Raw genomic sequence first — 27,138 nt, forward strand, 5'->3', positions numbered from 1 at the left:
ATGGAAACAGTTATAAAATAATGTTTTTAGAAGCTGAAGGTAAAGACGGATTAAAATTGACATCATTAACCAGAATTAAATTTATTTTATGAATCTAGAACGCCTCTAGGAAATCTAGGAAAAATTCGCCGACGGAAGATGTTTCTTGAATAATTTGCGCTGCAGATAAAGAAGAATATGATTTGTTTACTAGCAGTGTTGGGGCAATAAAGGATTTATGAGTTCATTTTTTCCTAATATATGTTCCTAACCGTTGTTTAGTGCGAAATTTCATGGCTGTCTTAGTCTCACAGATGTATATTAAGCCATAATGGTAAAGAGTATTGTAGATAACTCAGGAGTTCGTATCTAGATTGGGACCTTTTGAGTATCGAACTGTGAATTTTATTAGCAGGAGAAAAAGCGATACGAATGTTAAACTTTTGTAAAATACATGCTATTTTGTAACTAATCGATAGAATGAAAGGAATGGCTATTGACTTCTAGCAGTTACTCAAAACAACAGAATGATTTTTACTGCGTTGAGACGAAAATTTTTTAACCGCTTACACACGAGGTAATAAACTTCTGTTACTTGCAAATGTTCTTAAATTGTTGACCTGTGATTCAAGAACTAATCTGTAGGTGTAAACTTAGAAATGCACGAAAACGAAAGAATAAAGTGACGCTGACGTTTGTTCCGTGGAAATTCGGGACCTGAAGTGAGGTGGAAAGCGTAGGTTAAGGATACATACTATTCGTATGTTATATTACGAGTGATCAAAACGTCGAGGAACGGAAGGAAACTGGATATTTTAAGATCAAAAGTGAACAGAATCAATGAAATTCATTTTTGTGAGAACTTTATTTAAATCTTTTCATTACCTTCAAACAAAGCAAAAGTAGCGGAACCAAACTGCGAACTTTAATATTTTAAATAATTTCGATTCATAAAAAACCACATAGATGTTACGAAGAATAGTACTGAGAGGTCTTCGCAAGGCTAATCCCTTAGTGGTGACACTTACCTTAGAAAATACATGTGTTCGTTTCAGATAAAGGTAAATTAACTCACCAGTTTCGATGCTTGAGAAATAAAACTCCGGAAGCCTAGTGTTTTAGGCAATTAAGCCTGCCTTTCACTGGAACATTGGATAATAATGAATTTACATCAAATTAAGTCATGATACAATTTCTAGGAGAACCATTTAAAATTAATTAACAAACTCTGTTGAATTTTATATCATGTATGTGTTATTGGTTAGTAGCGCAAAAATTTAGAAATTAGGTATTTAGCTAACGAGTGAAATGGGGATATCATTCATTAGCTAGTCCCGAATCTGGGGTGGGAATCAAATACAACTTTTATGAATTTAGATTGGAATGATTTCTAAAGATTTTCATCACAGATTTTATTTCTGAGGATCTTTCAGGATCAAATTATGCAGACCTTCATTTAAGAGCTTATGTTATAATAATAATAATAAAATTCGGCAGGTTTAAACTAAGCCTTCACTCGATCAGTTCTACTATTGTGAATAGGAATTTGCCGGGAGACCTCAAAATGATCTGTATGCAGCATTCATGAGGATGCCCAAGGCAAAAGGGGTGGTTTAGTGAATTTATACAAAGACAGTTTGTCTCCCCCCTCCACCTTATGTCGAGACGTCTAGGCTTGGTCTGCGATTTGTTCTAAATTGGATTGAATTAAGGTTACATAGCTGTTTTCACTGCCGCCTATATCACTTGTCTGGAACATCGAAAGGAGACCTAATGTCGCTAGAAAGTGTTATGATGCATAAATAATCTAAACAAATTTATATTAAGAGAAACAGGCATAATTAGCTTACAAAGGACTTAAAAATGCCGCTTGATTTCCATAGATCTTTTAATCTAATTTGAACGAGACCACCGAATACGAATGGTTAGGCACGGTGATATAAATGGTTAAGACAAGCTGATCACTGAACGCTTTGATTTGAATTCAAATACCGGATATGAGAAAGACTTTAGTAAACTGTTCCTTTTCTTGGGATTGGAATTAGTTAAAATTCATTTATTAGAAAGACCTGAAAGGTTAACGATACAGGAAGACCAATATGATACTCCACACTTTCACCCCTTTCAACTAACACAAGGAAGGAGTTTTGGCAGATGCAAAGTTTAGGCTGTTTCATTTAAAGAAATCAGTCAATTTGAAGTTGGAATTCGTTGGATGTGATGTCCACGTTCAACCAGAAAGTAGAGCACATTTAATTTTACTTGCGAACGTTTTCTGCACGTTTTTTCGAGATATATCTTGTGTTTTATAATTCTGGTTTTACAATTTTTACTTCATTAAAGGTGCATGGGAAATCAGAACACACTGAAAACTTAGTTATTAATAGCAGAAATAGCCTAGAGGAGTTAAGATCCAGGAAGCGGAATAATTATACGTTTTTAGTTATGCTAACTTTCTTCGAAAGTTTCTTCCAGAAGCTTCTTAGCATTGTTAGCTGTCTTCGCAGTAGCACATTTTGTTGAAGCCAAAGTAGACGATCTAGCCTTTCGGAGGTTGTCCGAAGAAATGGTAAAATATTGAATAGCAATGTTTATGATTCACCTTTTCCTCAAAGAATACGGACCAAACAGCAGTATCGCAACAATTTCTGTGGGTTTTGGTCATATTCATATATAAAACGCAAATCTCTTGACATCGTGTCTTACACGTGGACGTAATCAAACATGTGAACCATATCTCATACGTAAAGAAATGGACTTAACGAATATTTTGTGGCATAGGTTCATAGTATCCACTTGAACCTCCTGTACTTGTCCCGGACTTTGAAACGCGTTATTCAAAATCGTCAGTACGGTAGCTACAATCGCGACCAATTGATTTTATCGGCATCTGAATTAGTTTATGCAAATAATTTTTCTACACTGCGCAGGGTAAAAGAAAGTCTATTGTCCTTAGAAAGTTATCCACAGAGTCATACATGCTTTTAGACACGCAGAATTGGAATGCTTTTCTTTAATTAGTCAACTACATCAACTACATTATTTCAACAGATGTTGCTAGTTAAATTATTATGTTTTAATTAAAAATATGCAAGAAAGCAATTATTACCTTATTACGCATGGAGGAAAATCAGCGTTAACAGTAGCAATACTTAAAATGAGAATATAGGTTCCATACGCGTATCATGCATTTTTAAATAATAACCGCGGGTATGAGTTACATGCTGACGTATAAACTGAAGAGACTAATATTTATTTTATTACACATAGTGCTTTGAAGTATGTTGGATAATAAAATCTGGGGATATTATGACACAGCAACGGGTATGGCTTATATGTAGTGATCATGGCTTAATATTCAGAGCTACAAATTCGAAGTAAAGGATGGTTTTGGATTTTTCCATTGGTTCATCCACAAAATCTAATTTTCAATCGAAATAGGGTTTTATTGTATGAGAATGAATATACTGCATTTTCTTTATGAAACTACAAAACTAAGTACATTAGCTAGCTAGACTAAAGTCTGTAGACAGCTATACTAACTGAATAACTGTATAAGCTACTGTACTAAGCTAACTGTCTAAGAATCTTTTAAAAACTGCCTTTTCCCAATTTAAACTATATTACAAGTTTTCATAAACTTAAATATTTGGAGATAAACCCTGTTTCTTAATTCCTATGGGAGCTTCATATTATTAGCTTCTAAGTTAATGTACTGGAGCAAATAAAATGTCAAAATCAGCATCACATTCCTTTCGATCACGAAATCGGTTTCATCGATCTCAGAATTTGTACCCTCTAGTTTTGCATATATATATATATATGGGGGGGAAGATAACTTTCTGTATGTTACGAAGTTCATTTCGAACTATGCAACGCCGCTTCAGCTGCGTATAAATTTTCATTCAAAGCCCCCCCCCCCCGATCTGAAGCACATGAAGTCGATTCCGGCATCCAATAGCGCTTTCGACTTTTCCATTATTCAAGCAATAATTCATCAATCTTCGTACATCCTTGCACCAGCACTAATATTTTATCCAAAATCTTTCTTGCTGTCAGATCTTGAGAGTTACAGCGTTCGTCATATTCTCTTGTCATACTTCTTTTTTATCGTAGTTTCTGCAAGCGACATTTATTCTAGCTATTTGTTGAAATTATTAGTTTCTGTAATTAAATGGATTAGCTGGACGTTTTAGTAAGAGCAAAAACTAAACACCGGCGGCTACTAATAATCTTCCCTTGTAGTTAATTGTCGAGTTGTTAACATATATATTCTTTGTTTCGTTTAGGTTACTTTGTATATGGCTTTATTCTTAATCCCTTGTCCAGAGACTATTTCACTTTTGACTAATACTGTATCCAGATATGGGCAAGAGCTTAAATAATTATGAGACTGTATATATAACTTTAGCTAGGGATTATGAGTACCAGAAATGACAGGGGATAGATTTATGCCCTGGTTTATTTTATTTTGGATCAAAAACACACCAGGAAATTTAAGAATTCTGTACTCAGCACAGGAAATTCGAGAATTCTGCACATTGTTTACCACCACCTTTTCAAAAGACTCTCGGGTGGACGAATTTTAAGTATCTTCATTTCGCGAAGATTCTTCATTCAGAAATATATATCTCTTCCAGGATATTGTCTTAAACCCGTTGACATAGTACAGTAGTTAACTTACGCTCTCTATCATACCAGCTTGTTAAGGTTTTATACACATATGGTAACGATAAAGTTGTCGATAGATGAACTGTATGTTTTATTTCAGAGTTGTATATAATTTATCAGAATTCGAGAAAATACTTGTACTTGAAAGCATTACTTTTGTGTGTGTACGTTAGGTTAAATTAATTTGTATGCGAATATAGCTTATGTCCAACAGAAAAGAGGCCTTGTTGAAGAATTTTCTAAGGGAAAATTCCATTCCATTGCATTGTTAATTACACGTAAGGAAAACCACGGAAACACCCATGCAGATGAAATCCAATGTTCAGCAATTTTATTCACTCTGCCATTGGTCAGCCTTTTGATTCATAATATGATATGCTTAATATGCAACAGCTGCTCGTACTTCTCTATCCCTCAGTAAAATGTATTCTTGTGTTTAGTAATAATTTAGTTACTTTAGAACAGCTTCATGGCATCGAGAATTTTCATTTCTAGCCGGTAAAATGTATGCTTTTGCTAAAATTCTTTGCTTAATTCGAATTTAGTTCATAATCCTGAGCAGAATGCAACAAAGTCATTGAAGACATGGGGTTACGATTCCTCAAGAAGCAAAAATATTTTGCCATTCAATTTGGCTGAATACTTTTGTTCGTTGCGCCAAAGGGATGTTTTACTTTCTCTCCAAATGCTTACACTGTAGTAAAACACTATACACTGAAGTGCCAAAAGTCATGGGATAGCAATATGCAAATGTACAGATGGCAGTAGTATCGCGTAGAAAATGTATAAATGCGAAGTGCTTTGGCAGGGCTTTCATTTGTGTTCAAGTTATTCATGTGAAGAGGCTTTGACGTGATTATGGCCGCACGACGAGAATTAACAGACTTTGAACGCGGAATGGTAGTTGGAGCTAGACGCATGGATCATTCCATTTCGGATATCGTTAGGGAATTCAACATTCCGAGATCCACAGTGTCAAGAGTGTGCCGATACAGTGTATCTAATTTCAGGCATAACATCCCACCATGGAAAGCGCAGTGGCCGACCACCTGCACTTAACGACCGAGACCAGCGACGTCTGCGTAGAGTTGTCAATGTTCACAGACAAGCAACACTGCGTCAAATAACGGCAGAAATCAATGTGGGACGTACGAGGGACGTGTCCGATAGGACAGTGCGGCAAAATTTGTCTTCCTTGGGCTATGCCAGCAGAAGACCGACACGAGTGCCTTTACTGACAGCACGAAATCGCCTGCAGCGACTCTCGTGGGCTCGTGAGCATATCGGTTCGTTCCTAAACGAATGGAGAACCGTGGCTTGGTCAGATGAGTCACGATTTCAGTTGGTAAGAGCTGATGGTAGGGTTCGAGTGTGACGCAGACCCCACGAAGCCATGGACCCAAGTTGTCAACAAGGCACTGTTCAAGCTGGTGGTGGTTCCATAATGGTCTGGGCTGTTTTTACATGGCATGGACTCGGTCCTCTGGTGCAACTGAACCGATCATTGACTGGAAATGGATACCTTCAGCTACTTGGAGATCACTTACAGCCATTCATAGACTTCACGCAGTCAAACAACGATGGGATTTTTATGGATGACAATGCGCCATGTCACCGGGCCACAATTGTTCGCGATTAATTAGAAGAACATTCTGGACAATTCCCACGAATGATCTGGCCACCTAGATCGCCCGACATGAATCCCATCGAACATTTATGGGACATCATCGAGAGGTCAGTTCGTGCCCCAAACCCCGCACCGTCAACACTTTCACAATTATGGACGTCTCTAGAGGCAGCATGGCTCAATATTCCTGCAGGGGACTTAAAACGACTTGTTGAGTCCATGCCACGTCGAGTTGCTGCACTTCGCCGGGCAAAAGAATGACCGACAAAATATTAGGAGGTATCCCATGACTTTTGTCACTTCAGTGTATAACCAGAATCAATTCTAAGATTAGTTTTGACCTTATTTTAAATTTGACATTTACATGCTTCCATTCTATTATGTGCAATATACCATTTTAGTTTGAACTCTCCTTTAAATGGAAAGTGTTTTTCATGCTCCTATTTTTACTTAACAAAATAAACTTTGGTTGAACGGATCTCTATCTCTTTGGGCAACAGTACAAATGTTTTCGGGGAAGGGGAAAAACCGTCTCTAATTATAATCCATCCCCAGCTTGAGTTCACATTTAAATTTTATTGCAATAAAGAAGCAGCAGTTAAATATATAAAATTACCTTAATCAAATTTAGTTCTAATAATTGCCAATCTGTATGCGCTCTTTGTAATCCCATCGCAAAACATATATTTAATTGTACGTGTATTTAACGTCAAGCGTTCATTTAACGTAAATTTAGCGTTAATTTTAAACGATAATGGTACATGTAATGTAATACTGCATTGCGATTCGGGTGAATCAAATTATTTATCATATTGAAATAAAATAATAATCATTCATACCAGAATATATCAAAATCATGATTTTTTCAACTATTTTTGTAACGTTTTTTGTTTGAATTTTAAACATTTTTAATTTCAGATTTTTTGAGGTTTTAAGTATACTTTTTTGTTTTTAAATCAGCTCTGTCATAAAATTTTATAGCTCACGTCAGTTTTAATTTATGTAGAAGTTTTTAATTACATTGATTTTTAAATGTGTTATTCAATAATATACACTCTTTTTTTATTTATTTATTTTTTGTTCTTTCTGGTGTAGCCAAACAAAAAGGCAAGACTGTATTTTTAAATTAGATGTGTCTTTATTATGTACAGAAATATTTGCAACATTTTAGAAATAGAAGCACATATTTGGCATCTTCGTTGCAGCACGAGAGGGAAAAGAGCACGCCTGTTTCTTTCTCTCAGATCCCAGATTCTTTTGTAATATTCATGAAAACGCTATTCCCCTGACTACGAAGTATGAGACTCTGACCTCTGCGTGGTTAGCATAAATCTGTAAGCAAATAGGCAAACTTGTGAGTAACATTTAAAAAATACAGCTCGAGCTGGTCCACAGTAGGAATGTATTATTTCTTGTCAACAACAAACATTCTCAAGAATTATTACAGTTTATTTGGTTTTAATATCAAGCGTTCCAGAGGGACGTTAAAAGGAGAGTTGTCCTCATGGAGAACTTTCTAAAGTAAACTGGATTGTATTTACGTTACATTCAGAGAAAACTCTGAAATCCCCCGCAAAATTTGCCCGTTGGCTGAAATTTGAATACAAACAGGCATTAGCAGTTTTCAGCGGTCTCATCTAGTCGGCAGCCGGTTGGCCTCGTTAATGCAGGGAATCTCTATTGATAATTAGAAATGAAAATAGTTGAAAAATTATCCGCAACATAAAAAGGTAGAAAAAGTATCACCCGAAGGTTGAATAATCATAAGTTAAATGCTAATAGTTATGGAAATTTTTATTTAGTGACGAAATAAAAGAACAAAGCTTTCAAGATCCTCACTTTGTTGGCTAGCAAGCTACGTTTTGAAAGCATTCAAAACCAATCGATATGCTGTCGTCCGTGAATAATGGTTCTATAACTCTCTTACTTCTTCTAGGTTTCTGCACTCTTTTCATGCAGTAATGGATTTACCCACATTCTAATGGCGCCGCTGCTTGCGAAGCTTTCTCATTAAATAAATAGTTTATTGTATGGGGATCACTGATATGAACACTTGTAGTTCAAGCCTTTCTTCTAGGTTCAAATCTCTGTAAACAATCTGGGAGTGTTCTTCTTTCTAGTGTTTTACGCATATGTAATAGGAATATAAGCTTAATTTCTGCTTCACGATGGCATTTCTTCTGTAAATAGACCTAGTTCACTTTGCCATAGTTCAATGAATCCAACCCCACCAGCGGCCGAAGTGGCTGAGCGCTGGTATTTTGACTTCGTTCGAATTCAGCAACAGGCTAGCTGCATGAATAGCTCTCAAGTGTTTCGTCATACGCAACGTAGATATGAGCCAGTTTACCTTAAAGGCCCTCCACGAAGGTATAAACGGATAAACTAATAATTCTCGAGTTTCTTTGCGTCAATTAATTAAACCTAACCAATAAATTTTATTCTCCTCCGTAGACGTCCGTAGATGACCCTAGTATACTTTACCATAATATAATAAATTTAATTCTGAACTGTTCATCATATCAAACTGTCTTATTCTTCATAGAACTGTCTTATTATTTTTGTTACAAAGTTTCTCGAAGTAAGATCTAGAATTATGTATCTATAGTGAGGATAGCAAATTGTATGCACAATGTGGCTGAAAGTTCTGTAAGTTCAAACAATAACTGGAATATCTTAGAGTAAAATATTCAATTTCTGAAACTTTCATTATTTTTTAATTACAAACAAATCAAAATTATCTATAATTTCACGTGTAAATATAATTTATTGAAACGAATATAATACTGATTTTGGAGGCTTGCGGAATAAATGATATTTTATCAAAGGCCGAACCATTATTTTAGTAAGGGAGCAGCTTTCAATTTTGTAAGGCCATTCGAAGTTTGTTCTCCAAAATCTTCAATTACGTGGGAGTAATAGCCACAGAAATATGACCTAAGTCTGCATATTTGCTTTTATGTATTCCTACGAATTTTTCATACGTACAAGCATGGAAATTTTCGTTAACTAATCGAACTATATTAGGATATTTTACTGATAGAAGTGCGAGTACGGGTTCGTAATAGATTGAATGCACACAGGTTCGAAGATAGGTTGATAAAATTTATTTTATTAAAAGAAACACTTCAGAATTCTGGAACTTTCCACAGAAATACTCGTACAAGTGTTCACAGTATCACAAAGTATAATTAGTAGTTACGCTTCAAACTTCTAAGAACGTTAAACACAACGCAATGCAATGCGCATTTAAAGAGGGAGCTAACCCAGATATATTTCAGTGCTCCGCGGAACTAACAACCCATAGCTACAACCAAGAGCACATATTCTGTCCGGCTTTATATAGTTTACCCCCCGGCCGCCGAGAAATCTCTAGTACTTCCTGAAATTATTGGAAGGCATGTGGGTACGGTTGCAGTTGCATCTGATGTCAATTACAGTTATTCAATAATAATACCTATTACGGTCGCACAGGGACCGGTCCAAACTATCACTAAGTTTGGCAACTTTTGGCGATTTCTTGCCAAATTTGGTAACGACAATTAGTCGCCAAAACCGTTGCCAGCTTGGCGATAGCCGTTCACTCAATGTTAAATAGACTTACCCCTGTATTTTTATTTTTCTCTCTCTAGATTTTCTAGAGTCTCCTCTCTCTAGATTTTCATGCTACATTATGCAGAAGACTGCAACAGTTTCACATAAAATTTCACCAAAGTTATCTATATATGTACAAAATTCGTAACACTCTGTCGGTATCGATTTTTTAGAACTTTTCCCATTCGCAGCTATGAGGCTGCTTCCATAAAATTTTGTACCTAATTGAAAGAAACTTTAGTTGAAAGTATACGTCTAGAATAAATATTTATAAAAGAAAAGCTCTTATCCACCTTCTTCTAACATCTTTTAAGTGTCGTATGAAAAGAGGTTTACAATGGTAACGAAGATAACAGCCATTTATGCTGCTTAAAAAAAAAGTCTCAAGCCAAATTTTGCCGTTAGCCGTACACGAGATTTCCGGAACAGATAATTTCAGAATGAAGGTTTCTATAAACACCTTTTTACTTTGAAGCAATGTAATGGGAATATTTTTTTTTTATATTCAGCTTAAAAAAGCTACATTGGAAACCATTGTTTTAATAAGAGTATGATTAAAAACCAGATGTTTAATAATTGATTAAGTAAAGTATTTGTTGATTCCGCATTCATTTTTCAAATTAAGTGTATTATTACTGCATACTGAATTAGTTCAAGTATTAAAAAATTGCCATCAGTGCGTCTTCTATTTAGTGCAATTATCATTTTAATCTCTCCGATAAATAAAAATGAATATGAAATCTTTAATGTATCACTATCTTTAATGGGTATTACTAATGTCAATATTGCTATTATCATTACATCTAATCACTAATGTTACCATCATCATTACATCTAATTACTAATGTTACCATCATCATTACATCTAGATCATTCATAACAATGTCACTAATGAGTGTATTTTTCATATTAAGCAAAATACTGCTAGAAATGTCCGGTTAACTGACCAAGCTACAGAACCATCTAATGCTCAAGATCCAAGTCAGTCTGTGGTCGTCATTGGAGAAATCCCGAAGAAGAACGGTAAGACTGATGATGTGTGCATTTCTAGCAATTCGAAAGAATTTCTCAAGTATCAATGACAATCAATCAAGGTATGAAATACATAAACTGCTGTAATCAAGATGTATCGAGAATGACTACATGAAATGAAAGATTTCATATTATTTGTTATATACTTTTAACAGTGGTCCTCTTCTGTTATACAGTGTGATTCTAAATTGTTTTTACAAATTAAGAGAGGAGGTAGTACTCATCCAGATGAGCAATCATTACCATAAAAATGGTTTGCATTCCACTCTGAGAGGCAGAAAAGAGAAATATTAGAATTCCAACCTGATCTTAAACAGTATTGGGAGAGCAAATGAACAAGATCAAAAGTTGCACATCAGTTTAGTGAAAGACTCACAGAGAGTGCCCAAAACGGATAAAACCGAAAACTTGGCTCTCGAGTGTTAATTTGAGCTCAGACTTTGAAGGAAAATACTCAAATGCACATCTTCGGTTGACAAGGTCTCAACCTCCCAAACGATTGCAACAAGTTAATTATCTAATCAAGGGCTGAATATTATCAGCTAACTCCAACTTCCGCTGTATGCCGAGATTAGCATGAAAAATTCATGCTGTGTTCCGGCTGTCAGAACTTCGTGTCCCAGAGAAGGGCCTTTCATGTAGAATAAGCGCAGCACAGTAAGTCTAGGAGGTCAGGATAGAAGACGGAGAAGGGAAAAAGAACTGTTACCTTAATACTTGATATCAAGGTAGCAGTGTTCCCCCCTAATAGATAATTTCCTCCTAATAATGTAGATAATTAACTTGTTGCAATCGTTTGCGAAGTTGAGACTTTGTCAACCAATGCGCATTTGAATGTTTGCCATCAAAGTCTGAGCTCGAATTAATTCGATTTTATCCATTTTGTGCAGTCTATGTGAGTTTTTCAGTAAACTCATTGCGCAACGTTTGGTCTCATTCATTCACTCTCCTGTTGTAAGTTCATGTTGGAATTCTAATATTCCTCTTTTTTGCCTCTCAAAGTGGAATGCTACCCTATGTTCTATGATAATTATTGCTCATCTGGATGAGTACTATCACCCCTCTTAATTTGTAAAATCAATCTAGAATTACCCTGTATAACGCTTCTGCTTTTCCAATCCTCGAAACATGCTTTTAAATCACATTTGTGAAACCCCCTTCAGCACTTGCACGTATTTCTTTTATTTCATCAATAGATTTATAAAGAGACACTAAAGATTAGTTTCAGTCGTGCAAAGACCAAACTCTTATTGTATCGGAGAAATATGGAACTCTCGTAACCATGTTTGTTGAATTCTTGAGATAGAAATTTACTAAAACAGTACAGAACTGTAGAGACCACTACAGACAACAAGTGCATTTTCTTGGTACAAAAACCAAGAGCAATCCTTCTAAATTTCATGTCGGTTTTACGAACTGCTTCACTGAAGCACTTGAAAACATTCAAATAATACATTTTGTTACCTCAGGGGTTGATAAAACTTCACCATTCACAACACGTCAACAGTAGAAAACATTCAACATTATATGTTTTTTTGAGCAGTTCTGATGTGCTCTTTTTGGTGTGGTGTTATTTTGCTTTTAAGCTCACCAGAGGCCGAGGAGTGAAGTCGCTGAACATTGGTACTTCAGTCCGGGCTTCAAATCCCGGCGAATGAAAGTGGTTTGCACCAAGTGCAACGTATATAAGAGCAGTTTCCTTTAAACAGTATTCCACGAAGGCGCCCTTCCCTTTTGGTAGATGCCCTTGTGTGCTTTGCCGTAATGTGGGGAAAGGCAACGACCATAGTTGATAACACACATTTATTACTATTTACAAATATAGATTAAATTAGGATTACAATTAATGAAAATGGTATACGAGCGATCGAGCGACGTCTGCTCCGCTCGCCAGATAAACCTCGTCTTCTCCCGAAGGCGGGAAACACATGCTGACGCAATGCATACGTCATACAGTAGGGGATTAGGGAATATCATGACATAACATTTCCCACAGTAATCAACTGAACAAAACGTTTATATATATATAAACATACCATAAAATAGACTAGAAGAGAAACACGCTAATGTGACAATCAAAATCGTAAAAAACAACCTTATATTTAGCGTAGGTATAATGATATATATATATATCATTATACCTACGCTAAATATAAGGTTGTTTTTTACGATTTTGATACCATAAAATACCATAAAACCATAACCTAATACCATAAAAGGGGGAGGGGAAGAAAAAGAAAGAATGGTATGAACAGAAAAGGGGGGAAGAGAAAGAAAATAATATGAGTGAAGGGTATGGATTTGATACCCGCTTTTTATTTCATTTTTTCCAGGAAGTTAACAGTGGATTTTGAAGTGCGGCTGCTTGTTTTGTCTTGATGCAGTTCTACTGATTGATGGCACTGTGGGGAAAGAAAAGATGTTTCAAATTTGAAAACAGAGAACAAAATATGTTGCTGAAATTATGTGGAGTTGATCTTAACATTTTTCTCCACTCTCTTTCTTTTTAATGTGCCGTTATATATATATATATATATATATAAACCAGTAACAATCATAAATACCTTTGAAAAACTTTCTTTAGGTTCTGTGAACCATATTTTAAGGTTTTTTTCTTCTGTTTGATGAAAATAAATGGATCTCTTTTTATTGCAGTCATTTAAATACACCCAAGGTTGATCTGTTGAGGCAAAAATTTCCCATTTCAGTGCGGGTAAATGTTTCTCATAAAGAATACTGCAGCACGTTCTGTGTTCGACGATATGACGTAGGGAAAGACCATGCACATTATCTTTTTTCGCCTTTTTAGGATTGAAATCAGCATCAATCACTTTGCATATTTGACACTAGGCATTTTAATGATTTTGATATTGTTCTTTGCTAGGGGATTTTCTTTTAACATCGTACCTTTGCAATATTCGAAACATCCTGTTTTTTCCTTATTTGGAACGATTTTCCACTTGAAGGCAAACTTTGGCGTTTTTTAATTTTTTGTTGACAATTTTACGTATTGTAGCTTTAGATATAAAAAAACCATGGCTTTCACGGCGTTTTGTAATAACTCAATACGAATAATTTTCTTTGCAAAAGAGCACATAGTTCCATGCTAATTCCATGCCATTTTGCATGGAAACAAATGCTTCAAGTAGAAGACGATAATTCATTTTTTCAAAAATATAGTTTCAGTTAAAAAACATATTTCCACGCAGACGACGTTTTTAATAGCAAAGCAAAATCGTCAAAAAATATGCGAACAGCTTCTGTATATTTCCAAACACAAAAGTGTTGCAAGCGACACAAATATTCATGTTTTGGCATTTCTAATTTTTTTTTTTTTTTTTGTAAAAATTACGAAATTAAACTTTTTATATGTTGTCCCAATTATAAGTCCCTATACAAATATAAATTCCTATACTTAGGAAACTTTTTACTCATTATAAAAATTAAAATGCAGAACGTCTGGTTTCCATACGACAAAATCGACCGAGGTTCCCTCTTAAAATTGGAAATCATATTCAGGGGTTGTATAAAGTGAAGAGCGAAATATTTGTACTCACAACTAACAAAAAAAATAAAATATCAATTTAGAAAACGATTTCTACGTTAATATATTAAGCATTGCTGTGATATCATTGCATCAATTTATTTTTAAATATCATATAAAATCTGTATTCCAGAAAACGCATTTTCTCTCTGTATAACACTAGTATGGGCCGATTTCCCTTAGAAAATCCACCGCAAAGTTGATCCTTCTTTTAGGCCGGTAGCTAGCCTTTGCGTTATTTGCAACCCAACAGCGGCCGAGTGATAAAATCGCTGAACACTGATAGTTCTGACCTGGGTTCGAATCTAGGCGAACGAGCTGGCTAAATGGGCGTTTTCATGATTTTCTATATGTGTAACGAGGATATGAGCAATTCCCTTAGAACGTCCTCTACGAAGGCATTCCTACCCTTAGGCAGGTAGCCCTAGCGTATTTTGCCGTAATAAACTAAACTAAAACATACCAAACCTTTCCATTGTTTGCCGTAATTCAAATCTTATCTTAAAAAGCATTATTTGCAGAAGTTTTTTTTTCTGAATCTCTGACTAGAAATTTTCTCTTTTTAATCATATTTATGATAGCTATGCAAACTAAAATTACAGATAGTAAATTATTGGTTTACATATGCGGCAAAAGTGAGTCCCATAAAGTCCGATAAGCCGGAGCCTAATGGCTGTGCACTCCCGACAATTCGATACCTTTATATGGAATATGAGTACTATATGTGATGAATCTACAAGCATGCTATTCGGAAATAATCCTTGGTGTTCGATATTTTCTTCATCATTATGGTTGAATGTGTATGCAGCAAAATTCTGGTATATATAAGCAATTATAATGATAATCGTTTAAACCCTCCGAGCCGCTGAACGTAATCTTAGTATATTCCTTCGGATAATTTCTAGTCACAGTTCTTGGAGATGAAATTTGGTGAATGGACTGAAAAAGGACAAAGCACAATTAGTTATAGTAAAGCATGTAGGAATAAAAAAATTGAACAGTTACCAGGAAGATGGTTTAATTACTAGCTCTTGGTGTAAGACTGCCGAAACATGACCTAACATAATAAGCAAAAAGCAGAGAAAAAGTAATGAGTCTTCATATTTTCTCCAATGAGATTTTAAAAGGAAGATGGACATACGAATTCTTAAGTCTTCACACAACAGCAGCGCAGTATATATACCTAAACAAAAATTGATTATTAATAATAAATTTTTCATATTCTCCGGTTTATCTTCTATGTTTTCAGCCATTAAATGTATTTCTAGATTTTTTCTACATATATATTTTTTGATTTCCAATGACAAGGTAAATACAAAAGTACAAACCAACAATAAAAAGTTTACATAACAGTAACCGAAGTCATTGCTTCACCTGCCCGTTCGCCTGGGTCCGAACCCGGGTCGAATACCAGTACTCAGTAATTAGGCGACTGGTGGACAAGACGTTAAGATGATTCGTATTTTAGGTTATAATTATTTCAGGTTAAGGGGACATGTGACATCTCGACAGGCGAAATGCAACTATCTCGAGACAAAAGTTATTAGGGTTAACTTTTCTCAAAATAAACTTGTACTCTAGATTTTTGTTTTCATTTAAAATAGACAGATTGTAGGTTATATAAAACATATAAAATGTAAATTAAAAACCTAATGTTTTTAAAAACTACTAGTTGTTTAATTTCTCTTACCTTTGCCGAATCTTTTATTACAGTGTGCTAGTTTGTTCACTTTTCTTAAAGAATACTGCACCAAACGTCTTCAAATGTTGCATGATGGTTAAAAAATATCATTTAAGAATAATATGCAGTATTTTACATTTTACTTAAAAAGAAAAAAATATTAAAAATAAATTAGTATAATGTTTTGAAAATCATATAAAAATAGTATTAAATTTTTAATATATCCTAAACAAATGATGGTACATTATCTTGCATTATTTCAAAGAAATAGTTAAGATAAACAATAGTGGGAAATTTAAACCTTCCAAGCTGAATAGAGTTTAAGAAAAGTGTACCAAAAGATTAAAAAAAAAACCACATTTTGAGAAAAACTGAAAAAAAAAAAACTATTTAAGCACTAATAGTTTATATAAAAATCATTTTAATATTTTCCTACACAACAATAATCTTGATTTGACATTTCTACATCAAGTTGTTGTTCTTTTATTAATTTTTATTTCTTTCTGCCGTTTTAGAAAGCGAGATGTGCCTCACGAATTCTATCACGATCTATTTTTCGCAAAGACTTTACAAAATCCTGGTTGTATTCCTAATAATTTCATTACTTTATTTTCGCTTTGTGCACCATCATTAAAACATATCGCATCTAACGAATCTAATGTTAATATGATGAAACTCACAAAAACAGTTTTTGGTATGTGTGTCCAGATGCAATTATTAAAACTTTCATTCGGGTTTTGAGTTCTTCCATGAATGCACTTTGACGATAGATTTTTGCCAGAGAGACTTATAAACACACTTTTAATAGCTAATACAACAGGTTCTGACAAAGAATCTTTATGAACATAACGTTTTACCAGCTGATATGACTTTATTGTAATCCTACCAGACATTTGCCCCTTCTAAACTGGTGGACTTCCTAGTGATCGTTTGCATTTTTTAATGAAAGATTTCTGTCTTTTAAAATTTCGAAACCTGCATAAATTGTATATTTTTAGAATCGTCTCAATCTACTTTATTTTTTAGTCAAAAATTTAAAATTTTTATGTCGTATTTTCCCTTAAAGGTTAGGAATGCATCCTGCAATTAAAATTCATGAATTAGGACCGATAAAATGCTAACAAGACCTTTGAACGAAGCAACTCCAATTTTTCCTAAATCCTCTCTCCTTTAAGTTATTTAAAACCCATTTATTTCTCTTTCAATGTCAAAAAGAGCATTTGGATAATAAATGTGTTTTACTAGAACGGGTAGAACCAATTAAATGATAACGTTTTCTGCTGAATAGAGAAAACGGAAAGTTAAGAAAAAAGAATTTCAAATTTCACTTTCAGCTCTGTTGAAAGAATTCCTACTTTTTTTAAAACTCTCTTTTCCTCCTTTCTTAAAACTGGTAAAAAAGAAGAAAAAGGATTATGTTGAATTTTTCTTTCAGCTTACGTCATATCCGTCCAGCGTAATATGTTTGTTACTTTATCTTTTTTTATGGCAGATATTTAAGTTTTTGGACGTTTTCCAAAAATTGGAGAAGTTGATTACTGAATGAGGGGACACAAAGAAGCATTTCTATTGATTTGCTTGTTACGATCTCTTTAAACTAATGCTAAACCCAATTCATTCGCAAAAATTCGGATAAAAAAGAAAAGAGGTGGAAGAAAAACGAAAGGGAAATGTATGATTAATCCTGTATGTGTTAAATTAAATGTAAAATGAAAAGCCATTTTCTGAGTTTTGAGTATCTTAAACATATAGCGCTGAAACGAAGTTGTAAAATAAAAAGAGAATTTTCTGGAAGTGAGGTAATACATAGAAGGAAAGAAATTTTTGCGTTTCACTGATTTTTAAAGGTTCTTATATACTATTTTAAACACATTCTTGCAGTCTATTGCTTTATCCATAAATTTAAGAGGGAATTTTAATTCCTCTTAAAAGTTAGAAATATATGTTAAAACACGTAAAACGTTCTTCACAAACGAATTAATCTCTCTAGTTTTACAACATTTTTACATGCATTTTAAAATTATTACATGCCATTATGCGTAGTTTGTATTAATTGTATGATATTATATATTTAAATTATGTTGCTTATATATATTATTTAAAAATAAAGAGCGTATATTATTATGAAGTTATAATACAGCTGTATAAAAGCTCACTTATGAACTTTTATAAAAGTGAGTGAAGTGAGCTTATAAGTGATATTACAGCTTTATAAATACTCATCTCATTGCATTCTATAGTTTCAAATGGAATTCATCTCATTAGAGATGAATTACATTTCAAATATAAAGATGAGCTATTATGTTGCATCGAAACGTAACACTCGAGAAACAACTGTTTAGAAATCTGTATTGAAGGTAAGATCTCATGTCTGAGGATGCCCACCAGCGGCCGAACGGTAAAGTCGCTGCACACCGATAGTTCGATCGGAGTTTCGAACCCGCGAACGGGCCGGCTGCATGGGCGTTTTCGTGGTTTTCCCGATGTGTAATGTGTATACGAGCCAGTTTCCTTTAGAAAGTCTTCTACGAAGGCATACCTCCCCTTAGGCAGATAGCTGTCGAGGCTTTGCTGTAATCACATAAACGAAACCAATCTGTGCCCAGCGTTCAACGCCTTACTGCAGAAGCATATGCCTGTGGTGTGCGGACACACACACGCACGCGCGTATATAATATGTAAGCAAGATAAAAAAATACTAAAATTAGTAATAGTCCCTTAATGCTTAATTTTAATTTGAGTATTTCCCCTGTATTCTAATAACAGCTATCTTTTCCTGTATTGTGTCATTTCGAGATTAACCCATGTCATGTGACTCTTACATGAACCTGGTGATGTAAATGGAACCAAAACTCGAACACCCAATAATAATTTTACAGCAGCGTTAATTATCCAGTCAAATGTATTGAGAAGCGAAACGAACTCATCCTGAATGATTTTATCCTGAACACAACTCACTTGCTTTTCGCACTTCGGCTTTCATAGACTGCTGCTTCACTTTTTTACCGCAAAGCTATGCAAAATGTAAATGTTCCTGAAAAGGCACGAGTAGTGTGTCATTTTGGTTATGGCCGCAACTGGTTTACTGAAATAAAGATGAATATTAAATCTGCCTCAGCTGCCAAATTTGCTGTTCATCATGGATCAACATTCCGTGCTATCAATACTTCTACACTATCATTACTTCTAAGTCTATTTTGATATTACAACGATGAAATGCCATATTTCTCCATCTACGTCATCAGATGTTTCTACAGTATTGTTACAGCTAAGTTTCCTTCATTACATATATATACATATACACGCACATGCACATGCACCTTGTCTTCTTACGAAACCGATCGCCTTTGAAATCCTATTAGTTTCTGTCAACGCTGTAAGAACGATCTTCGCGCATTCAGTATGAATGGTTAACGCGTTATGATGGATCCCGCGTTCGGAGGGTTAATAAAGATTCCCTTCCCCTACATACAATGTCGAATGGTGCAGGTTGTTGTGCAGATCCATAATTTTCGCTAGGTTCTTAATGTTGTTGCGCAGTATGTTGTTGCCATGCTTACGACATGCCTGTCTTCTTATTCAGTGGTGCGACGAGGCTTGTGTGATAAATCCCGTCGGTTGCTGTGTCTGAAACAGCCACATAATAGACAGTCTATTTAAGTCACAATTCTTCTGTCAAATTGAGGAACTTGTTCGAAAGACTTACGTAGCAGAAGAACAGCATGAAAGCACGCAATTCCGGTATTTAAAATAGCCTATTGTTCTCCATTCTTACAGTTCTTCTATGGAGCATTATTGGCTCATATGCAAATCATATGCGCTGTAGCCCTAAACATTTAAATGTCTTATCGAGGTCGCAAATTTCAAGCCTATTAAATACTTCCTTCGTGTTTCAGCAATCCATTTGGACTTTCCTCTACGGTGACTGCGGTCATAACAAGTACAACATACTTTCATTTTTAACAGTAACAGAAAATTTGCTCCGTCCACTTGCTATAATGAATAATTTTCATTAAATATATATTCAGTTAAAGAATAACATTCATGAAAGAGGGGCTAAAAATACACTGCTCGATATTGAAAATGCAACACCATGAATGAGTGGTCAGAAATTTATGCAAATTTTAGAGTAGACGCACGTCACTGAGTTATGCGAATGATGTGAAATGTGCAGCTCTCCGACGCATGTGAAGTAAGATAGAAGGGAAGGAACGTGCAGAATGGGCAATATTCGTGTCGCTATTTCTGCCAGACGAATTATCGAAGAAAGTTGGTTTTTGTCCCGGAGGATACGTGTAATAGGAGAGAATGCCAGGCCGCCGTCCACAAAGCCACTTCCAGCAGATGGACGATTTTACGAGGGGTATGGTGATCGGACTGAGAAGGGCGGGTTGATCCTTACGTCAAATCGCAGCTGATACCCACATGGATGCGAGCACGGTGCATCGGCTATGGCGAACATGGTTGGAACAAGGAAATGTGGAAAGAAGGAGGGGTGCAGGTGCAGCCAGAGTGACATCAGCACGCGTGGATAGACGCATCCGCCGAGAAGCTGTGGCGGTCCCGCAAGTTACTTGTACCGCGATTCTGCAGCATGTGCAAGATACCCTGAATGTTCCCGCGTCGACCAGAACCATTTCCCGTCGATTGGTTGAACGTGGCCTGCACTCACGGCGTCCGTTAAGAAGACTGCTATTGACCGAACAGCATTGACGCCAACGTTTAGAATGGTGCCGACCTGGAGCGATGTGAATGTGGCGAAACGTCGTGTTCTCAGATGAGTCACGCTTCAGTTTATCCAGTGGCAGTCGCCGCATACGTATATGGCGTCGACGTGGAGACAGATCTAGTCCGGCAGTAACTGTGGAACGCCCCACCGCGCAACAACGTGGCATAATGGTTTGGAGCGCTATTCCCTACGATTCCAAAGCACCTCTACTTCGTATTCAGGGCACTGTGATGGCCCAACGATACTTGGATAATGTACTGCGGCTGGTGGCAATCCCCTACCTTCTGGGGCTGCCTAATGCAATTTTTCAGTAGCATAATGCTCGACCACACAGTGCTCGCATCTGCCAACATGCTCTGCAAGGTATACAGATGCTTCCCTGGCCACCGTAATCTCCTGACCTGTCACCAATCGAACATGTGTGGGATGTGATTGGACACCGTTTGTAGACTCTGTCCCTGCCTCGTTCAGAAGACGAACTGTGGCAAATGGTTGAAAGGGGATGGAGATCCATCCCTCAGGACACCATCCGCATTCTTATTGACCCTATGCCTAGACGTGTTTCTTCGTGCACCGCTGTCCGCGGTGGTCCTACATCCTACTGAGCCGACGCCGTTCTTGCTCTGTATTCTGGCTATCATTTTGAAATAAAGATCAATTGCTTGCTGTCTCTGTCTTTTTTCCAAATTTCATCACTTTCTGACCACTCCTTCTTGGTGTTGCATTTTCAATGTCGAGCAGTGTATGATGCAGTAAATGTGGCTTTATATGCATATATTAATTTGACAAAAGTTTCTCAATCTTATGTGAGTTTACCATCAACTTTGGATAGACGGTTTATGTCTTCAGCTCAAAGACTTGGTTACAGAATCTGTCTCCGGTTTCGAATATACCTGTAAAAATAATCTTATAAAAAGAGCATATAAAGGACATTTATGGGGCTCGAAGTTAAAAATCAAACCTTGCATTTCATTCTTCAGACAAATTTGAATCGATTCTTCAGTAATTTTTGGTTGTTAATTTATTTGGAAAGGGCATTTTACCAAATCTTTGCTTTCCTTTTAGACGCCCATCGACCAAAACATTCAGAAAAACCGAAGCCACCAAAAAAGAGGCAAAGGCACTCGCCAGACATTCGATGTCCTTCTTGTCGACGTAGTTATGACAACATTCAAAAGAGGGGACAGGGTCTGCACTCTTCTCGATGCGGTCACCTGTTGTGTTTGCCATGTTTCAATAAGTTACCTGAACCACGCCGGTGTGTCGTCTGCAGAATGAAGATCATGGATTTCTGTAGAATATTTTTATAATTGAAGAATAACTATTTGTGTGTAATTTCATAACCAATTTTTAATGGTCACAAGCTAAGTGTTCGAAAAATCTTTTATTCTTTTGTATTACCTAAAATTTTCTAGTTTATATTTTAATAAATTTTGATATAGTTTTTTATTTACATTGTAGATAATAAAATTCGTCGCGAAATGTGTGTAGTTCTTAATGTGTATTAATGTTTCTTCTAGGAAATATAGCGTATCCCGAAAATAAACATGCAACTTCACTTTATACTTGACAGAATACGCAGACAATAATAATTACAGGTAAGCTGAATATATAAAACTGTGGTAGATTACTTCCATTTTTAACAGACACAGCAATAGTTGAATGGTTAGCTGACCTCCATTTGCTGTTTATGGGTTTCTGAAATATAATTCTATTTATGGACGTTACAGAATGTCAACTTTTAATATGGAGAAAAGACAGCGTATATATATATATATATATATGTGTGTGTGTGTGTGTGTAATAATAGCATAATTTTGAAAGCACTGATGTAAGAAGAACACTACAGTGTAGATTCGCAGAAATACTGATGGCGTAGATACTTGATGCTTAGAGCGTCCATCTATTTTGAAGAAGCAGTCGAGCCAGATTAAATTCCACATTTATTTAAATTCACATCTGTGTTCACAATTCACTTGGCACTCCAATCGTGCCTATTTCCAGGACATTCGCAATTTTGATACTATGGCGATAGAAGCGATCACAGCAGCACAAAGATGATTATAGCAAAGCGTCTGGCCAGGAAGATAGCACAAGCAAAAAGTGACGCATGAGTTCAGATTAAGGGGGGAGGAAGTCAAAAGTTTGTTTTTTTAAGTTTTGGTGTATGATTATTTGATTGGGCAAGAGGTATCTGTATTAAGTGTTACGTAGAAATCGCATGATTAATTTAAATACCGCAGAGTTTAGACTTCGCGCAGTTAGAATGCGCAGCTCGCATGCGAACTGTGCTTTTTTTAGTACATGAAGTCCCCAAATTAAATATAAAATAAAAGAGATTATAGTCAATTAAAATTAGAAGTTTGCTTTCATATTTTTTATCTTGCACATTCCCCCCTTTCAAAAGAAAAAGGCGGAGAGACAGAGAAGCCTTTTTGAGAGAAAATGCATTAGAGTAGCAGAACATGAGAGAGATAATTTTGCAAATACAAAACATAAAATTAACTTTTGAACGATTAAAATTATAAAGTAGTAAAATTTTGAATTCAGTAATAATTTGAAGCATTATATTCCTTCAAAATAATTACACATTTTTGAGAGTCCTATTAAGATTTGAGTCCAATCTGTAAAAGTTCTTCTTCTCATCACACAATTTTGATACTTCAGGGAACGATTTCCAAAATTTTTACACACAATATCACAATTAAAAAATTTATGTACCCAGTAATTATTACGAATAATCATAAATGTTAAAATTTTACACCATACTAATTTTCACATTTATAAGTAATATTTTATCATTTGTTATAGCATTATTGAAATTATGGTTTTTACTATCATTATTACATTTTACAATTTTGTCATTTTACACAAACGAAGATCCTACAGCTTTCTCGTTGTACACACATATCCAGCTATTTTGGCATAACCACTTAAACGAGTTCTCGCATTAAATTTTCAAGAGTGGTTAAGGGTTGCTTTGGCAGTTATTTATAAATGACTCCGTTCCTTGTTTAAAGGCAACTGGCCTTTTTGAATTGCACTACACATTCCATTTATTAAAAAAAATCACACTCCATTATATGAAAAAATAAAAATCTTGCATAAAAAATTAAAGTGGGAGCCTTCAAAGTTTATATGGCATGAGGAGGGTAAAAGAACAGATCACAGAGATAAAAAACAAAGGCTCTATTTTGAACCAGTACTCCCTCATCATACTCTCTATTTAATATACAATTATTGATAATTGTAACATTCATTTACCATAATTCCAAACAAATTTTAATACATTTTACTCTTAATTAAATTCTCATAGAAACCTTATTACGATTATTTAATTTCTTAAATCTTTGGTATTTGTATTAATTTTAGCAATATTTAATTATTCTTCCATTTAATAATTATTTCATTTATATTTCACATCATTCTCAAAATAAATAGAAAATTCTTAAAATTCAAATTTTTAAACAAAAATCTTTACAAAATAATTCCAAATATCTTATCTTGTTAACAAAATAATTCCAAAATGTTTAACATTAATTAAAAATTTATACTTACTAATAACGAAATTTAATAATCTTCCCAGAATAAAATCTTAGAATACTTATACATTTTAATTTGATATTTTCATAAAGCACTGCTTTTCTATCAATCCACTATTGTAAGAAAACAGATTTCAGATTTCAAAATATAACCAATTACCGAGCAAGTTTATCCGCACTAATGCAGCCGCAGAGAAACTTAAAATTGATATTTCACTTTCAAAATAAGATAAGCAGTTTTGAAGACGTTGTAAAATCACTTTCATACTTGTTGAAAAACACGCTGCCTATAAAGCTTTAAAAAATAAATTTTCGCGCACCATAGTTCGAAGTTACAGTATACTTGGCCTGATTCAGAATTCGAGTAGTGATGTACACTTTCTTTATTATATGCATTAGTTAAGGGATGATAGATAAGTTGAATAAACTCTGCATTGGGAGTTCCACGCACTTGAGACGTGTGTTGGTTCGAAAATCGGCTGCGCCATTAATATAACAAAATACGATGGCTGCTTTAAAAAGTAACTGGCGTCCTCAAAATTGACATTCTAAATTCATCTGTTCTCCCAAATTAGAGATCATTACAAATTACATAACACTGCTTGAAAAAGGTAACTACAACTAATATTGACCAATCATAGCTTAGAATACTCTCTGCACCTACGAAGTATAAATACTGAATCACGAGCACTACACTTTCTTTTTTTTTTCTCCCGTTTTCTGCCACGTAAACACTTCACGCCGCTTATGCTTCCCTCCCTGAAATGACGTCGTAGCTTTTTATCTGTGTATATAAAAATTATTTGTATTCAGCTATGATCAAAAGTAATTTGTCTGCCAAGGAAGTAATATTTGATGTGCCTAAAAATAAAGATGGTAATTCACCGAAATTAGTTTTGTCAACGTTTAATTCCTGCCTTATCAACCAAGCCATGTCTACAGCCAGAAGCTAAAAGTACCGGATTCATTAATTGCTCACTTAGTATATTACTTATACTATATATGTTCTTTGAGTTATAATGTTCCTCAATACTTTGTCTATATCTAATATCGAGGAACCAAGTGAACTAAGTAGCAAATTATCGCTGAGTTCAAGTAGTAGTTACAGCGACTTAAGAAGGGTTAAAATACCCTTTTATTCACTCAAAGAAATAATAAAAGATGGCCCCTTCTTAGGCTTACAGGCAAACCTCCACTCTGTCTTTTAAATCAGAATAAGGAAATAAGAACTAATCTAATATTTAGCCGAAGCTACTCACAAATACTTAACGTAGTTGACCCTTAAATTAAACTAGTCGGCGATTCTCAACAGTCACGTACAATACGGCCGAACGTAATACATTTAAGATATTTTGACTCTGAAGAAGTATCTTCAGAACTGAAACAATTAACATAATCGGAATCATCATCTGAAAATTAACATCGGCAAAATTGTTGCATTGCACTCTGCGTTTTCTGCTAGTGTTCGTATTCATTTGTGCAAGACTTAACGTTTTAAACTTTAAAATTTAACGCTATAAATATTTCGCAGACATTATAACGCCATTTTATTCAAAATATAATAATAACGCAATTTATATAATTATATTCTTATATGTTATATAATTATATTTTATTCAAAATGGCGTTATAATTTTGTGTGTAATCTTATGTACGGTCTCGCTGTTATTCTGCCGATGAAAGTTTTGCAAGACTAATTTTGAAATAAATATACTTGTTATTCTTGAAACAATCGTGATTATTATTTCGAATTGTAATGTCGAATACTTGCCTGTCAGTGACGATATCTTGATGAAATACAAACAAAACAGGAAAGATTTTCTGTGTAGGGTCTATGTACAGAAAATAAAGGCATAAAACAAACTTTCTCTATCCTACAAGTATTTCTGAAACTGCAGGCATGTTCTTTGATGGTGATATCTGTCAGAGGTTATATAACGAATCAAAATTACTCTGTAGTAAAACTTAATACACCGGAATTAAATTGCAATATTCAATTGATTTATGATGCATAAGAAGCGAAAACTTTACAAAGAAAACTTAACAGATAGAACCTTACTGCTTGAAGTGGTGAAAATTTGGCAAATGAAGAACCAAGGAATGATGATCAGCATCTAATCTCAAGCCCTACTTCAGTCCACGTGTTTTTCAATGCACCAGGACAATTATCCGGTGACATGCAAGAGCATGGTTTATATAAAGGTTTTAGTGAAGAAAAACAAGAATATCCATGTTGTAATTTCCACGTGTATAAAAAATAGGCAAAACGACATATATTTGTGACGTCTGCTCAGTTCATCTTTATAAGGAAATGTTTTATTATTCATCTTTAAAAGGAAATGTTTTAGTAACTAAAACGCTATTAACGTTATCGATAATTGCACAAACCTATTTTTAATAAAAAATTACTTTTTAACAAAGCTTTTGCATATCTAAAAACATTTATTTAGCTTAGATAGCTACCAAACTGTTCAGAAACTCAGGCTTACTTCGTTTCGCGATGTCCCAAACAGTGTCATAATATTTGGACCACCCAAGAGTAATAAAATTTAAAATATCTATTGGAAACGCCTATAAGAGTCTTATGATAAATTATTACCCTGTCGTACGTTTATATGTCATTATTGTTGACAATGCTCGTAATGCTGGTGATAAAATGTATAGATAATTTCTATGCTCCTAGATGAAAATATTTAATCATGTTAATCCGATTGGTTTGTAAAAAGATTTTACTATTTG

The 27,138-nt window shown here is 34.8% G+C and overlaps 2 protein-coding genes across 5 annotated transcripts in view; one reads left to right on the forward strand and one right to left on the reverse strand.

The window, feature by feature from the left end:
* Nucleotides 1-22,341, forward strand: part of LOC118195264 (uncharacterized) — a 57,677-nt gene extending 35,336 nt beyond the window's left edge. For 2 of the 4 annotated variants that reach the window (XM_035366529.2, XM_085810345.1), the window contains exons 3-4: nucleotides 10,786-10,894; nucleotides 21,923-22,341. In XM_035366529.2, coding sequence (XP_035222420.1) covers nucleotides 10,786-10,894; nucleotides 21,923-22,167 — 354 coding nt within the window. In that variant the 3' untranslated portion in view covers nucleotides 22,168-22,341. Of the gene's footprint in view, nucleotides 1-10,785; nucleotides 10,966-21,922 lie in introns of all 4 variants that reach the window. The other 2 variants (XM_035366531.2, XM_035366530.2) reach the window with 2 other exon arrangements.
* The window catches only part of LOC118183879 (arrestin domain-containing protein 2-like), a 390,857-nt gene that overhangs the window by 244,749 nt on the left and 118,970 nt on the right, over nucleotides 1-27,138 (reverse strand). The window lies entirely within an intron of this gene.

The sequence above is a fragment of the Stegodyphus dumicola genome, chromosome 2 (genome assembly GCF_044657685.1).
Source record: "Stegodyphus dumicola isolate Sdum_Otavi_A_Nest chromosome 2, ASM4465768v1".
In the NCBI taxonomy this organism is placed as follows: Eukaryota; Metazoa; Arthropoda; class Arachnida; order Araneae; family Eresidae; genus Stegodyphus; species Stegodyphus dumicola.